This window comes from Patella vulgata, chromosome 4, assembly GCF_932274485.2.
Source record: "Patella vulgata chromosome 4, xgPatVulg1.2, whole genome shotgun sequence".
NCBI classification, from domain to species: Eukaryota; Metazoa; Mollusca; class Gastropoda; family Patellidae; genus Patella; species Patella vulgata.
The window spans coordinates 62173987-62188725 of NC_065882.2; the positions used below are offsets into that span (position 1 = coordinate 62173987).

Below are 14739 nucleotides of genomic sequence, written 5' to 3' on the forward strand. Positions count from 1 at the left end.
GTACCTTGTTAGTCACGAAATTACCTTGTGTAGTTTATGTTGAAGATTACTGACTATAATTCATTATTGCTATACTCAATGTGTGGAGTGGGGGGGGGGGACAAATTCAGGTTGTACCTTGTTAGTCACGAAATTATCTTGTGTCGAATGGATGTTAAACCCCATTTCTCTCTATATATATTCAAAAAGGGTTTTATGGTTTTTACAGGAGTTCCGAGCATTTGAATTACTACGGAGTGGATCAGACAGAGCTGAATACTTATTTATAAAAGAAGCTAAGATCATTGCCATGACCTGTACCCATGCTGCTTTAAAACGAAGAGATATGGTGTCTGTTGGGTTCAAGGTATATAATATGCATAATATCTTTATTGGTTTTAATCAATAAATAAAAATCAGGCAGATATTAAAGGAGCTAAACCTTTAACTCAGTATTGATCCGTAATATTCAAAATTAAAAACGCTGTAAAAGTATAGGATCATAATGTCCAATATTTAAGACATAATGAACATTTTAATATCAGTACACAAGGTAGTGTAGTATATTTTGTACAATACAATTAGTAATTTCTGATGAATGGCTCCATGTACTAGATATAGACTGCCACAAGATATGAAAGGTTTATATCAGACATGCAAATAAAGGGAGATTAACAGCAAAAACACCTTTTCTTACGCCCACATAGAAATGACGGCCTACCCTGCTTACCCTGCCTATATAATATTCTAATAACAAGATATTTTAATGTAACAATCATTATTTCATTATATTAGATATGAAATTTATAATGTGTGTTGAAATTTTCATAAATCTATATAATCTGTTGTATATAGGCTATTTTTAGGTATTATATTATTCTCGAGGTTTTTTTTTTTAAAAAAAAAGAAATTTTATTTACTCCAACCAACCAATTAATTCTATTATTGCAATATTGACCTGATGATGTCACGAACGGTTAATATCTAAAATAACGATCAGAGAGATCAAATAGATAATTACACCGTGGTTTGTATGCTGACATAAACTACTTCTGTTCAGTTTTGACTGTTCAATATTTTCATTGAACATAATTGATAAGAAATTACAATACAAATTTAAAAATTGAATGAAAATCACTTTGTATACATTGACATTACATTCATGTGCTTTTAGACCAGTTTTAGTCTCTTTTAAGTTTGCAAAGAATAGAGTTATATATAGGAGAGTATCTCTTTATAGGTTTTAATCAAGTACTTTTGACCATCTTCTTTGAGTGGCATTTAGCAATTGACATACGTAATACAAAAACATAATATGGAACACAATTACTATTTTATTTAAAGCGACGTTTCGTTGAGGGTTCTCTCAACGTTTTCAAGCAAATGATAATGAAAATAATGTACAGAAGGTTCATATACAAAAACAAGTAACAACTAATTAATCTTAATCAATAGGGAAACCATTTAATATATTAAATCAATAGGTGACTATTAATGTTATCATATTCTTTGTTTTACAGTTTGATAATATTTTAATGGAGGAAGCTGCTCAGATTCTGGAGATAGAAACATTTATACCACTCTTGCTGCAGGTAAATTGATTTATTAAAAGAAATTATTTAAAGTTAGAGGTGTTATTCCTATTAACCAGTGAGTTTATTAAAGCCTGTGAGCCACTTATATTAAATTAAAATCTTGATATACATTTCGATGGATGCCTTCAGGTGTATAATGTTGAACCCTGTTAATTGAATATATCATCTAGCCTGAAAATTGATACCTATAGTCTACATTAATTTCAAATACCTATACTGCATCATATTTTAATTACAACAGAATCCTGAAGATGGTAATAATCGTTTAAAGCGCTGGATTATGATTGGTGATCATCATCAGTTGCCCCCGGTGATTAAAAACATGGCCTTCCAGAAATTCTCTAATATGGAACAATCACTGTTTACACGATTTGTACGACTTGGTGTTCCTACTGTAGATCTAGATGCCCAGGGAAGAGCTAAAGCAAGGTAAGGTTTTCACAATTTAAAATAGCACCATAAATAGATTTGAAACTGGTGAATAATACTATTTTCACAATTTGACCTTAGATTCAGTGGAGCCATGGTAGCTCAGTGAGTAAAACATTGGCTTGCTTAATGGAAGGTCCCATGTTCAATCTCGGTGTCCACCGACAAAGTTCATCCAGATTTTCCAGCGTTGTTCCCCTTGTCATTGATGCAGGACAGAGGGCCTGGCAAGGGACAAAGTGTAATTGTTCAGGTGGGATAAAAAACGAGGTCCTGTGTACACATTGATGAGCGAGTAAAAGAACCCTTGGCAGTTGGAATTTGATATAAGAGTAGGCTGTAGTGCTGTTGTTCTGACAAAATTTCATCCATGGCACACAGTATGGCGTATGACCGTCTTTATTAGCCCAGTCAGAGCAAAACAATTTGACTTTAAACCCAATTTCATTTCATTGCCTTAGATTTCGATTCACCAAGAACACACAGATTCTGAGTATCAACCTTTGTTTCTGTTGCCATGAAAATCATATCATGATATATAATATCATTAGAGAACTTTTGGGGCAATTATTACTGTAAATGTCAACGTATGTTTGTTGAAAAATGAATGTTATTTCTGAGTTATAACAGGGGTTTTTTTTCTGTATGTTTTTCTTTAGCCTGGCTAGTCTGTATAATTGGAGATATAAGAAACTGGGAAGTCTACCTCATGTCCTTGTACAACCAGAATTTCAGCTGGCTAATTCTGGTTTTGTCTTTGATTATCAGCTCATTGATGTCCAGAATTTTAATGGTGTGGGTGAATCAGAACCCAATCCTTATTTTTATCAGGTAAGAGAACAAATTTCCATTTGTGACTTTGTTTTAATTACTGTTTATGTAGAGAGAAAAACAAAATGCCCAGAAACGGTAGGAAATATTACAGTTATAGCTTTCAAATGAATACCGGATGAACTTGAAGAATACAGTGATTGATTGATTTTCTCAAACTTATTTTTTAACTGAAAGGGTGGCTCTTTTTTAAATGATTGGATTAAATAGGTATTTTTACATGTATTTGTCTTACTGTGTATTTTATTTCACTAAACTTGTGTGATTGTATTCTTCAATTTATAGATGGAATATTGCATAAAATTTGTATATTTTTGTAGAATCTTGCAGAAGCAGAGTATGTAGTTGCTGTATTTATGTATATGAGATTAATGGGCTACCCTGCTGAGAAAATATCTATTCTAACCACTTATAATGGTCAAAAACATTTACTCCGGGATGTTATTTATCAACGATGTGGTAATAATCCATTTATTGGACGACCTCATAAGGTATGTCAATACTGTGTCCCTGTGCATCAATTATAGAATACAGAAGTAATATGAAATGTGATACGAGTTGAATTGTGTTCTTTCTGAAAACATCACTAAAAGATTCATGTCTGTGAAGTGGCCTCAAGGAAAACTGAATTTTGTGCTATGTACTTTGTGAATATATGCTTAAAGTAGTCTGTAGTAAAATGGAACAAAAAGATTTTTATTTTCAAATATATGTAGTTTATGCATTAATATGGGTTTTTTGTCGTAATTTTAGGTAACAACAGTAGATAGATATCAAGGTCAACAGAATGATTATATTTTATTGTCATTAGTCCGAACAAAAACAGTAGGACATATTCGAGATGTACGACGTCTTGTAGTAGCCATGTCCCGAGCTAGATTAGGTTTATATATATTTGCTAGAGCATCTCTATTCAGCAACTGTTTTGAATTGACCCCAACATTCAACAGAGTAAGTACACCCTGTTAATATTTACTTTTAAAAACTAACGATTGTTTAATTATCATATTATTGTAAGAGAACAAAATAATAAATAGTGTAGTCTTAAACATCCAACAAATTTGCGAGAATGGAGGTAATGAAGTTTAATTACTGTTGTAAAGATTATTGTCTCTTGCAAGAAGAGAGATTATTTCATCTAGTCTGAATAGAAGGGATTTAATTGAAATCTTTATCTGGAAGTGATTAGAAATCTATATTGAAGTTATAGAAATCTATATCTGAGAAATCTATCTCTGGAAGTTATTCGAAATCTATCTCTGGAAGTTATTAGAAATCTATATCTTGAAGTTATTAGAAATCTATCTCTGGAAGTTATTAGAAATCTATATCTGGAAGTTATTAGAAATCTATATCTTGAAGATATTGGAAATCTATATCTGAAAATTATTAGAAATCTATCTCTGAAAGTTATTCGAAATCTATATCTTGAAGTTATTAGAAATCTATATCTTGAAGTTATTAGAAATCTATCTCTGGAAGTTATTAGAAATCTATATCTTGAAGATATTAGAAATCTATCTCTGGAAGTTATTAGAAATCTACTATATTTTGAAGTTATTAGAAATCTATATCTGGAAGTTATTAGAATCAACAGCTATCTCTTCTCTTAACCTCATCAAATGGAAGATCGGAAAACAATAGAATGAACAAGCATGTTAAACTCCATTTCATTCCTCCTTCCCTTTACTTTCTATTCCTATGTTAATTTTAGATCAGGTGATAAAGGTTATTTATTTCAATTGTTTCATACATTTAATGTGTTATATATATTTTTGTTTTGTAGTTGTTGAATAGACCATTACAGTTACATATAACACCTGAAGATTCCTATCCTACAAGAAGAAAGGTAAGTCTTAAGGTCATACTTTGGGAGATGTGATTATCCCTAGGATATTGTGGAACAATTCAGTCTCTGGACGTTTATCTGTAAAGCAGACCAGCATATAGTTCCTAGGGTGAGAAGTCCAGCTATATACCACATACAAGATTATTACTTAAATATATTCTATTGTTTATTTAGAATACAGAACATCCAATAACCACCCCCATGGTAATAGAAGATATGCCCATGATGGCACAGTTTGTTTATGATTTCTATAACACTAAAGTTGATTATTTGATGAAAACCAGAGGCTTTCAACAGGTAGAAAAAAATTCCAACTTATTATACTTTTTTGTTGTTAAAAATTACTATGTGAAAATTGATAACATTTCCCTGGGAGAGCAAAATAATTGGATTTAAAAGATGAAAATTGGTGGATTTACAGGGTTATCTGCATGATACAATTAAAGATACATTATGTAAGATTTAGATAAAGAACTAGCCATTCTTGCTATAATAGTTCGAAAGTAGATGGTGTAAAATGAATAATTTGAAAATCTCATTCAAATTACTCTATTGCAAGCAAAGATATTATCCTTTGAATGTTTGACAGACGTGTGCAATAATTTCAACCATCGTACTGGTTGATCTGGTTGATCGATGCTAAGTCTCGGTCCTCCATATTTGATTAAAACAAAGTATCGCTGAACCATTCTAATCTATTTAATATCGGAGAAATCTGATGCCATCTAGAGTTGATTAAGGCCTGGATCAGTTAATTAATGTCTAATTAATACTTTAGAAAACATTTCAGGCCTAAAGAAAGACCTGCAATAGGCAGATTTAGCTCTTGCATAATGTATGTTTAAGGCAGTCAGTATTTATATCACACTACTCAACAATTTAATGCCATTCTAAAAATACCAAATATGTTATTTTTGAAAATATATAAGTGGTTTAAGATCTGTGTTTAGAGACCCTCTTTTCATTTTTCGTCCACATTTTCATGTGGACATATATTGTTGTCGCGCTCGTCCGTCTGTCCATCCATATTTTGTTTGTGGACACTCTACAAGTCACAGTTTTTATCTAATTTTAACAAAACTTGAAATATCTGGTTCCTTTCGAAATTGGCATGTATCGGACCGTATCTTCATGGATTATGGCCCCTTGTTGGACAAAAAATCACGTTTTTAGCTTGTGGACACTCTATACTGATGATAATTATTAGAATATTCCTGGGATTTACCATTTTCTTAAAACCTTTCATTTCATTCAATTCCAGCCAATAAAGTTAAAGAAAGCTCCAACTGATGGAACACCAGTTATAACGAAAGCACCAACTGATGGAACACCAGTTATAACGAAAGCACCAACTGATGGAACGCTAGTTGTAAAGAAAGCATCAGCTGAAGAATCTGAATGAAAAAAATTAATTAAAAGAGTTTTGTTTTTGACTGGAAAGGATTCAAATTGGACAAGAAATTGAAACCTCTTTGGCATTGATCAGTATTAAAAGCTGGTGATGCTGAAATAAAATAAAGATATCCCATTCACTGACTATCTATAGCGTTGAATGAATTTCAACATATATTTGTTAGGTCACATTTATTGTACATGAAGCATGAATTCCATGTTTTACACTATCTTTATTTGAAAGTTGGGAAAATTTCATATTTCTAGAATTCTCTCTTTACTAATAATATCAGACATATTTTTGGGAAGTGTTAAGAGTTTTTGTTCAAATGTATAGTTAATATTGTACATATGGATATGTAAATTGGCATCTGTAAATATTACCATTTAAATGTCATTGATCATATTTTAGGATACCACAGTCCTGCCTTTAATAGGAGCCAGAGTAATATTTTTGTCATTGTTATTACGCTAATATTTCTCACTCAATCGTATTTGGCAGTTAAAATATTTGACTCTAAATATTTGAATCAAGTACAACTTGAATAAATGTAAGACCATTCTACACACGTCTTAGTGCTAAATAATATATTGTCAATTTATATATATTTTGTCATAAAATCACTGCCCATGATCATTTCTATCAAATTGAAATAAAAAGTAATTTCATAATAATTTGGCTCTGTTTTATTGTGTATGAAAAAAAATCAGAGTTTGCGGGACAAGGAAGCCATAGATATGCTCTTCTTATTTGGCCAAACTACTTTAATTTTAAGTGATAGATATGCTCTTCTTGTTTGACCAAACTACTTTAATTTTAAGTGAATGAATCTTTTAGCTATCTTATTGTTTTTTATTTTGTAAAGTTATATAAACTGTTTTGATGAGTTATGTACAACAATTATGGATAACCCTGGATATGCAAATAGAATAAGTCTGAATTTGTTTTACCAAATGAATAATCCCTGTGATTTTGAAGAAAATCTGTTAAAATGGAAATGGTGGACGAACAACAAAGAAAGTGACAACAATATACGCCCATCCATCCACATTAAATATGGACATATAAAAAAAAAAACAACACATGTTTGACATAAAGTAACAATTTTATCCCGATTGTTATCTGTAATACAGAACATATAATAATATGGCAGAAACAAATAATATTCATAATCTGTATACTGAGGTAGTCACATCTTTATATTTAGTTTTAAGGACTTAAATGTAGTCTCCATTTAACAAATTTTCAAACTGGTTAATGTGTTGGGTCAATGTAATCTTTCTGTTCAGTAAGGTTTGATGTATAATGTCATTTAATCTACTAATGCCCCATGCATCGAATGACACAAAGGCATGATAGGATCATTAAGCCTCCATTAAATGCCAGGGGTAATTTGAGGGCAGTGGATTTTATACCAGCTGAGCTGATGCTGTACATAATTCTTAAATTTTTGGCTTTAAGTATTGATTAGAATCTTGAGGATTTAAAAAATTTCTTAGGAAGGAAAGACAACTCTGACTGATTTCAACAACAGATAATTCTGATACTCTGCTGTAATGATACCAGGCAAGGCAAAAGAGTATCTAACTTTCTTAAAAATAAATTTAGTAGAGAATTGTAATTTATGATATATTTATAAGCTGAATTCTATCACAACCGATAAAATTTCATTTTGTAAGATCCAGGCAATAGCTTTGTATCAAGATCTAATGGCTGACATGAGAGTTTAGAGAGTACTAAATATAAATTGAATGACAGGCATGGACCATGAGAGTTTAGAGAGTACTAAATATAAATTGAATGACAGGCATGGACCATGAGCCCAATAATTGACTGGGCCATGGTATGGCTGAATTCTCATAAAAATAGTTCTGAAATTTTATTTACATACATTTAATAATTCTTTGGAATCAAGATGATCCAAGTCTTTATGTATATGAATCTTACATCAGTTTTATTATTTTTTTTATACAATTCCCACATAGACCTTATGTGAGTACACTTGAATTTCGCAGATTATTTATTTTTTTTACATTTCAATATAATTTTCGATAACTACAATTATATAAATAAACTGTTTGATTTTTACATCTAAATTATTTTACAACATTTAACACAACAATAGACCTATAGGTGGCTTTAATATTAATATCCTCAAATCCTCCTTTAACGTACACATATCACTTCAATATTAAGTCTTTAGCTTCATCATCTTCCATGCAGATATATACACATACAATTATTGATCATATTACATATAATTACATGGAATTCCTTTGGTTCACAACCATATCACACAGACCAATCACAAACAAGTTAATGTGACTGAATGTCAATCATTTGAATTTGTTGTACATAGTAACAGTATCATAGCAACATATATCACCAGCATCGAAGGGCTGTGATTGGTTGAGTGACTGTGATAATAGGAATACTTGATATCTGGAATCGTGGTAGCCTGGAGTTGATGAGGATTTTCTTCTGGTAATACTTTCAGAAAATTGGCACTGAAAGAATAAAAAGATTCAAAAAATTCACAAAAGTCTGACCATAACCCAAGGTATTCATTAAGGTCCTGCTCACAGACCCTCCTCTCATTTGGGCTACTTTAGTGGTTCTGACAAAAAGTATAGAATGCATGACTTCTGCTAGACTAATTAATGACACACCTAGATGGCAGTGTAAGCCAATTGTCTTAAAATATCAGACTGGAACAGATGACCCAGCCAAGATTGTGAAATTTATAGTTACCTAACTCAAATTTGGAAATATTGTCATGCCTAAAGCACAATATTATCAACATAATGGTTTTGCAATATATGTTTCAAGACAAATTTACAATTTATATTGTACATGTACTTACCCTTCTGCATCCATTCTGACCCAAAGGTCATTAAAAGTTTTATGGTTGCGATTTTTCTTTTTACGTTTTTTCTTTGGTTGATTGTTTTGACTGTAAATATAAAGAAAAAAGAACTATAGAAACTATACAGGAAAATATTTAGGGCACATTGGGAAATTAAGAGAAATGAAATGGGATTTAACGTCCTAATCTCCTGCACCGACTGAGCTAATGAAGACCGGTATACGCCATACAGTGTGCTATGAGGGATATTTTACCTGTACAAAGACCAACACAAGGAGTGAACCCTTTACCTCCTGGTTAGTGAGCCAGTATCTTACCCACTGAGCCACCGCGGTTCCCCAGCACACAGGGACTAAAAGACCAGTTACTATGACCATGTCAATTTACCTATTTGTTTCGAGACTGTTCCACAGTTGGGTTAATTGTTGTTGTCGTTTTTGGGCTCGAAGTAATCTCTTTCTCTCTTTTACTGTTAAATCAGAACTGTACCTGAAATACACATTTTATAAATAAATTGTTAACCAAATCCCTTCATGACAAGGATGCAATTGTCTAATAGTAATAACTACTGTCTTATTCCTTTGGGAGATGGGAGGCAGAGTAGTCTAATGTGTGTGCTGTAGATAGTATGGTCTAGAGAGAGAGAACTTATATAGGCTTTTGCCAGTTGTTCAATCCAATTCAGTTCATTGAATAAAATATTGTTTATACTAAGGTCTCTAGTTTTCAGTACATAACCTGACAAAGTTGTGGGTTAAACCCTATCTCTCTCTTAATCTTATGTCTTTATTGAATCTACAAGAAACCCTGGTTACATAAAGAAAGCAGAATACAATGAATTACGTTAATTCATTACGCATTTTATGTTGACCCTCTTCATAATACAGTAGTTCTTGTTTTTCAGTATTCAAATCTTGGTATGACTATTATTCTTTCATTAAATTCCAAAATGAATGAGTTTTAAATTCTCCTAATAAGCCTATACATATATATGTAAATCATTTTCCACAGAAAAAATGTAATTACTGTATAGCCATTAGTCATTCAGATAGGACGAAAAAATGAAGTCCTGTGTACAAACTGGCGTGCATAGAAAAGAAACCCTTGGCAGTTGGAATTCAAAATAAGAGTAAGCTATAGAGAAAAATTTCCCCCATAGCAAACTGCATGACATATGCCATCTTCATTATCCCAGTCAGTGAAGTAGGATGTTGAACCCCCATTTCATTTCATTTCCTTTCTGTACAGCTGTATCCACCTGTAAAATAACCACCTAGTTCCATGAAGTGCCTAGAACATTTGCTTATCTAACTTTCCCAACCAAATGTGCCTTATTAAAAGTAAACCAGCAAGATATTTCTTAATATTTTTTCTCAGTTATTTTGGTTACAGCATTTTCTGATACTGGCAGTAGCAGAAAATTCGTAATTTCAATCGACTGATGGACTAAACACTTTATACAACGAATAAACGAAGACAGTAATTTATTCAGGAATCTTACTGATGTGAACTTCAAGCTGGTACGTGAATTAAAATGGAAAATGTTTTGAAAGGTGTACCTATTTTTGTGGTAATCACATACATTCGAATAAGACATTCTCCATAACAAATTACCAGGAATTATTTTTGTTGAAGGATGGTTATATTAAAGGGAATATATTTAAGCTTATTATAATTATCCTATTTCCTACCAGGACCTTATTTGACCCAATTCTGGCTGGTTCGTTTCAAAATTGATTAAGAACCCTGCTTAAAAGTAAATCAGCAAGATATTTCAAAATATTTTTTCGTATGGCCGGATGGTTAGCATGCGGGCGTTGTATCACAAGTCCTGTCATTGAGTCAACTGGCGTGGTTTCGAATCCCTGGTTGTATGTGACAAGGAGTAGGGTCGCCTGTCCAACCTCGTGGGTTTTCTCCGGGTCCTCCCACTGCTAAAGACCCCTACGCGCAAGCGAATTATGTAAATAAAATTAAAACCATATGTTAGTCCCGAAATGACCTAGTCTGTGTCAATTGGACGTTTAACTCCATTTCTCTCTCTCTCCCCTTACTTTTTATTGTCTGGGTTATTATTACATCAAATTATTCTTCTATTCATTGACTTAAACCAGAATATTTTCTCTTACTTACTGTTTATTAAAGAGATATCTTGCATCACCATAGATTACATCCGAGGGAAGGGGGAAATCTGAATTCATATCTGAGAAATAATTCTTTCTTATTCTTGGTGATTTCTGGGGATTAGGATTAACAATACTGAAATTAAAACAATAATAATACAATAAATCGGTAATAAAACATGAATATTTTTACCAGACTGATCTATTTTATTGCAGATCATCGGTTAATTTTTTTTCTGGCAATGTTGACAGCCACAGCCACTGATCACCATTTGCATCTTTCGGGCTATATGTAAACTTTCATTGCTAATCCATGCAAAATTTGATTAGTTAACATTTAATTAAAGATACATCAGTATAATAGTTAAAAACTAAATAATGTAAATGCAATTTGCTGAAAATTTCAGTCAAATTGATCCACTATGAACCGAGAATTGAAATTGAAATTTCGGCCTAGTCTCATCATCATTACTAAAGTCTGTACGATAAAAAACATAGTCTCAATCATCCATTTCATGATTAAATTATGAATGGAAGTCGAGCAGCAAATGGTATCATAATCCAGTAAATATCGTAGGATAGTGATGCCATAGAGAGTTGATTATGGTCCGGATAAGTTAATTAATGTCTAATTAATAATTTAGATAACATTTCAGGACTAAAGAAAGACCTGCAGATGGCAGATTTAGCTCATGCATAATGCATGTTTAAGAAAATAAAATTTAAATATCAACGACAGATAATCACCTGACTTTGATTCAATCGGATTAAAGAGAGGCCCATGAAAAGATTTTAGTGAAGATAATTAGTGGTGCACACTTATTTTGCCCATATCCCATTGATATCGTCAACAATGGATGCCGAATTGTAGTTTGTAAGCGATCAAAAATCGATCAAAAATCCCTCAAAATACGATCAGAGACATGAATGACAACATAATCCCTTTGGTTTTATTTGACCAATGTGGTAGACCATTACATAGTGATGTCATTTTAACTTTATTTCATTCTAATTCACAGTATAGATCAAATACATTAAACTGTACATAACCCCTGTTTTATTTTAGGATAACAAGCAACAAATTATAAATGAAATTGGCAATAAAATTGTACAGCAATACTCAGTGTTTATAAAATGAATTAAATTGCATGCTAACCACATTGTAAACAAAATCATCATCTTTCATGTAATTTATAGTCGGGTGTTTAAAACTGATAATAGCACAGACACCATGTAAAGTACCCACTTTAAAATATGCAGACAAAACTCATACCATTCTCATTTTAGAAGATATTTGAAGAAACAAACCCATTCAATTTAAATAAAGCCTATTTTCATCTACCTTTTTTATGCACCCACATTGCATATGAGGCATGTAGTAGTATCTACATACACATAGTATTGTTTATCATTATTTTGATTTTGCAAAAATTGGTAAAAGTAGCCTGATGGACCTCCCAAAATATATTTTTAATTATATATAATTATACACGTGTAATTAGAGTGTACTGTATATATGCCTTTATCACACAACACTTCTTTTAAACAACAAATGGTGAGTGTAGCGCATACCTCACTCTGTGTTCTATCTTATTATCGTAAATATTGAGATATATACTTGGCAGATATTGAATAGACAATTGTTTTAACACCTTTCTTTTAAAAGTATCTAATTATTTTATCAGACAAAGTTTGGTACATTTCCAAACTAGAATCTTTGTCTTGTAATTTATACAATCAAAGTTGTTGTTTTTTTTTAAAAGAAAGAATTGTTAAAAGAGAACTTTAAGATTTCTAAGATAAACTGTGGATAAAAGTAATGATGATCGCATATGATGTTTTATTTAATGCATCTCTTCAAGAATTATTCATGGACTACATGTGCCAATTACAAATGAGTTGTTTTTTTCCCCCATTTTTAGAAATTAATATAGATTGGGGTTTGTCCTTCCCTCTTATAACAGCAAGTCAGCCATGCTAGTTATATCATCAATATGTCATTAAATTGTTAAAAGTTTTAAAACCTTGCACTACAAAAAAAGTATTGTATCTGATTCACTAGCTTTCAGTATTTAAAAAAATCCTGAATTTCTACTTTGTTTTTCCTTTTGCCTCAGTGAACAATCCCAGTCTCACCAAAAATTAAAGCAGCAGATTTTAGATAAATTTTAGGTAATAGAACTTATAGAAACTTAACAAATTCCATTGTCCTGTATTCACCAATTCTAAATATCAAATGTGAATAGAAAGATAATTCATCAAAATGTGTCTGAAATCAGCATTCCTAAAACCTTGAAATTATTCCTGATGTCCCAATGAACAACTCATTAAGTTTTTAAAATTCCATCAAAAACTTTCCCTGTGTCATGCTCACAAGATTTTATTGGCCTGGATGTAAATTGGGAGATAGCTACATGATCTGCAAAGTTTTTGAATTTCTGTAGGGTTCTTACAATTCCTGTAAATATGAAATAAATTTGACTGCAGAGAATTTGGAAGAACAAATCAGACGATTGAAACAGGTGTGGGTGTAAAACTTATAAACAGGACGTTAATTCCTAATTGATAATCAAAATGTTCTGAATTTTAATAGATTTTCTCCATATTAGGTTTTGAGAACAGTCAGATCTACAATAGAAGAACTAATATACTAACTCTGGTAAATGATAATCTGTATTCATAATAAAACTTGTATACTTATACTATGATGATATGAGTATATAATAAAACTTTTATACTTACTCGGGTATATGATAATCTGGCCCCGTATGTTGAACATCATAACCTGCTGACCTCATTCTATCAACTACTGTATTATTACCCAGATAGTGACCTGTAAATATACAGATTACAAGCTTCAAATTAAATAAGACAGAAAAGAGAAAAGAGCTACCCAAGACTCACATCAAAAGTATCTAAGTACCAATATTGTTCAAGATTGTGGTAAAGCCAGAACAAATCTCCGAGGTCTACATGTAGGTAAGGCAATAGAGTGTGATGCATAAAAAAAACCTTTCAAAAGATCAATAGTTATTAATACTCAATAATCAGTACGTTTAAGGAATTTGGGCCGCACCCTTTAAAATCGTACTTCAGGAAAATTCAATTTCGTAATTTGAATTCTTTCTAAATGTTTGTAAATATTTATATTTTATAATTAATGTTTATGATAGGCTATTCCACAAGGTATTTAATTACAAACTGCTTCTCACCCTTGATATGTAAATTTGATGTGAAATATTTGACTAAATATTGCCCCAAGACTAGAACAAAAGAGGTTGAGCTCAAAAGGAACCTCACAATCTTTGTCACAGAGGTTGAATACATGTATATGAATATATTTCTATGTATGTCTCAATTTGATTAGACTACGTACAAACATGTATACCTAAAGATATAAAATTACCAGAAATTGTTCTGTGTCCACATGCAATTATGGGCGGAATAACAGACAAGGTGGCGGTAATATACTACCACATGATGGTGGACGGAATGCCAGACAGACAGGGGTAATGACTTTATACTACCACACAGTGGAAATGGAATGAAATGGGGTTTAACGCCCTACTGTTCTGCTCCGACTGAGCTAACAAAGACGGACAACACAACAGAATGACAGACTGACAGTGGGTTGACAATATATTTCCACATTTCCATAATACAATGATGCAGAA

At 31.8% G+C, this 14739-nt stretch overlaps 2 protein-coding genes across 4 annotated transcripts in view; one reads left to right on the forward strand and one right to left on the reverse strand.

Moving 5' to 3' along the window:
• The window catches only part of LOC126817855 (RNA helicase aquarius), a 28088-nt gene extending 21227 nt beyond the window's left edge, over positions 1 to 6861 (forward strand). Inside the window, exons 29-38 of one of the 3 annotated variants that reach the window (XM_050545023.2) lie at positions 209 to 346; positions 1500 to 1571; positions 1816 to 2003; positions 2663 to 2834; positions 3155 to 3325; positions 3588 to 3785; positions 4621 to 4683; positions 4858 to 4980; positions 5945 to 6013; positions 6047 to 6861. In XM_050545023.2, coding sequence (XP_050400980.1) covers positions 209 to 346; positions 1500 to 1571; positions 1816 to 2003; positions 2663 to 2834; positions 3155 to 3325; positions 3588 to 3785; positions 4621 to 4683; positions 4858 to 4980; positions 5945 to 6013; positions 6047 to 6085 — 1233 coding nt within the window. In that variant the 3' untranslated portion in view covers positions 6086 to 6861. Of the gene's footprint in view, positions 1 to 208; positions 347 to 1499; positions 1572 to 1815; positions 2004 to 2662; positions 2835 to 3154; positions 3326 to 3587; positions 3786 to 4620; positions 4684 to 4857; positions 4981 to 5944 lie in introns of all 3 variants that reach the window. The other 2 variants (XM_050545024.2, XM_050545021.2) reach the window with 2 other exon arrangements.
• A 307-nt stretch (positions 6862 to 7168) lies between these two features.
• Positions 7169 to 14739, reverse strand: part of LOC126818381 (metalloprotease TIKI1) — a 45325-nt gene continuing 37754 nt past the window's right edge. Inside the window, exons 4-8 of the mRNA XM_050545777.2 lie at positions 13808 to 13898; positions 11076 to 11201; positions 9330 to 9431; positions 8940 to 9029; positions 7169 to 8583 (exon numbers count right to left, since the gene is read on the reverse strand). Of these exons, the coding sequence (XP_050401734.1) occupies positions 8409 to 8583; positions 8940 to 9029; positions 9330 to 9431; positions 11076 to 11201; positions 13808 to 13898 (584 nt within the window). The 3' untranslated portion in view covers positions 7169 to 8408. The remainder of the gene's footprint in view (positions 8584 to 8939; positions 9030 to 9329; positions 9432 to 11075; positions 11202 to 13807; positions 13899 to 14739) is intronic.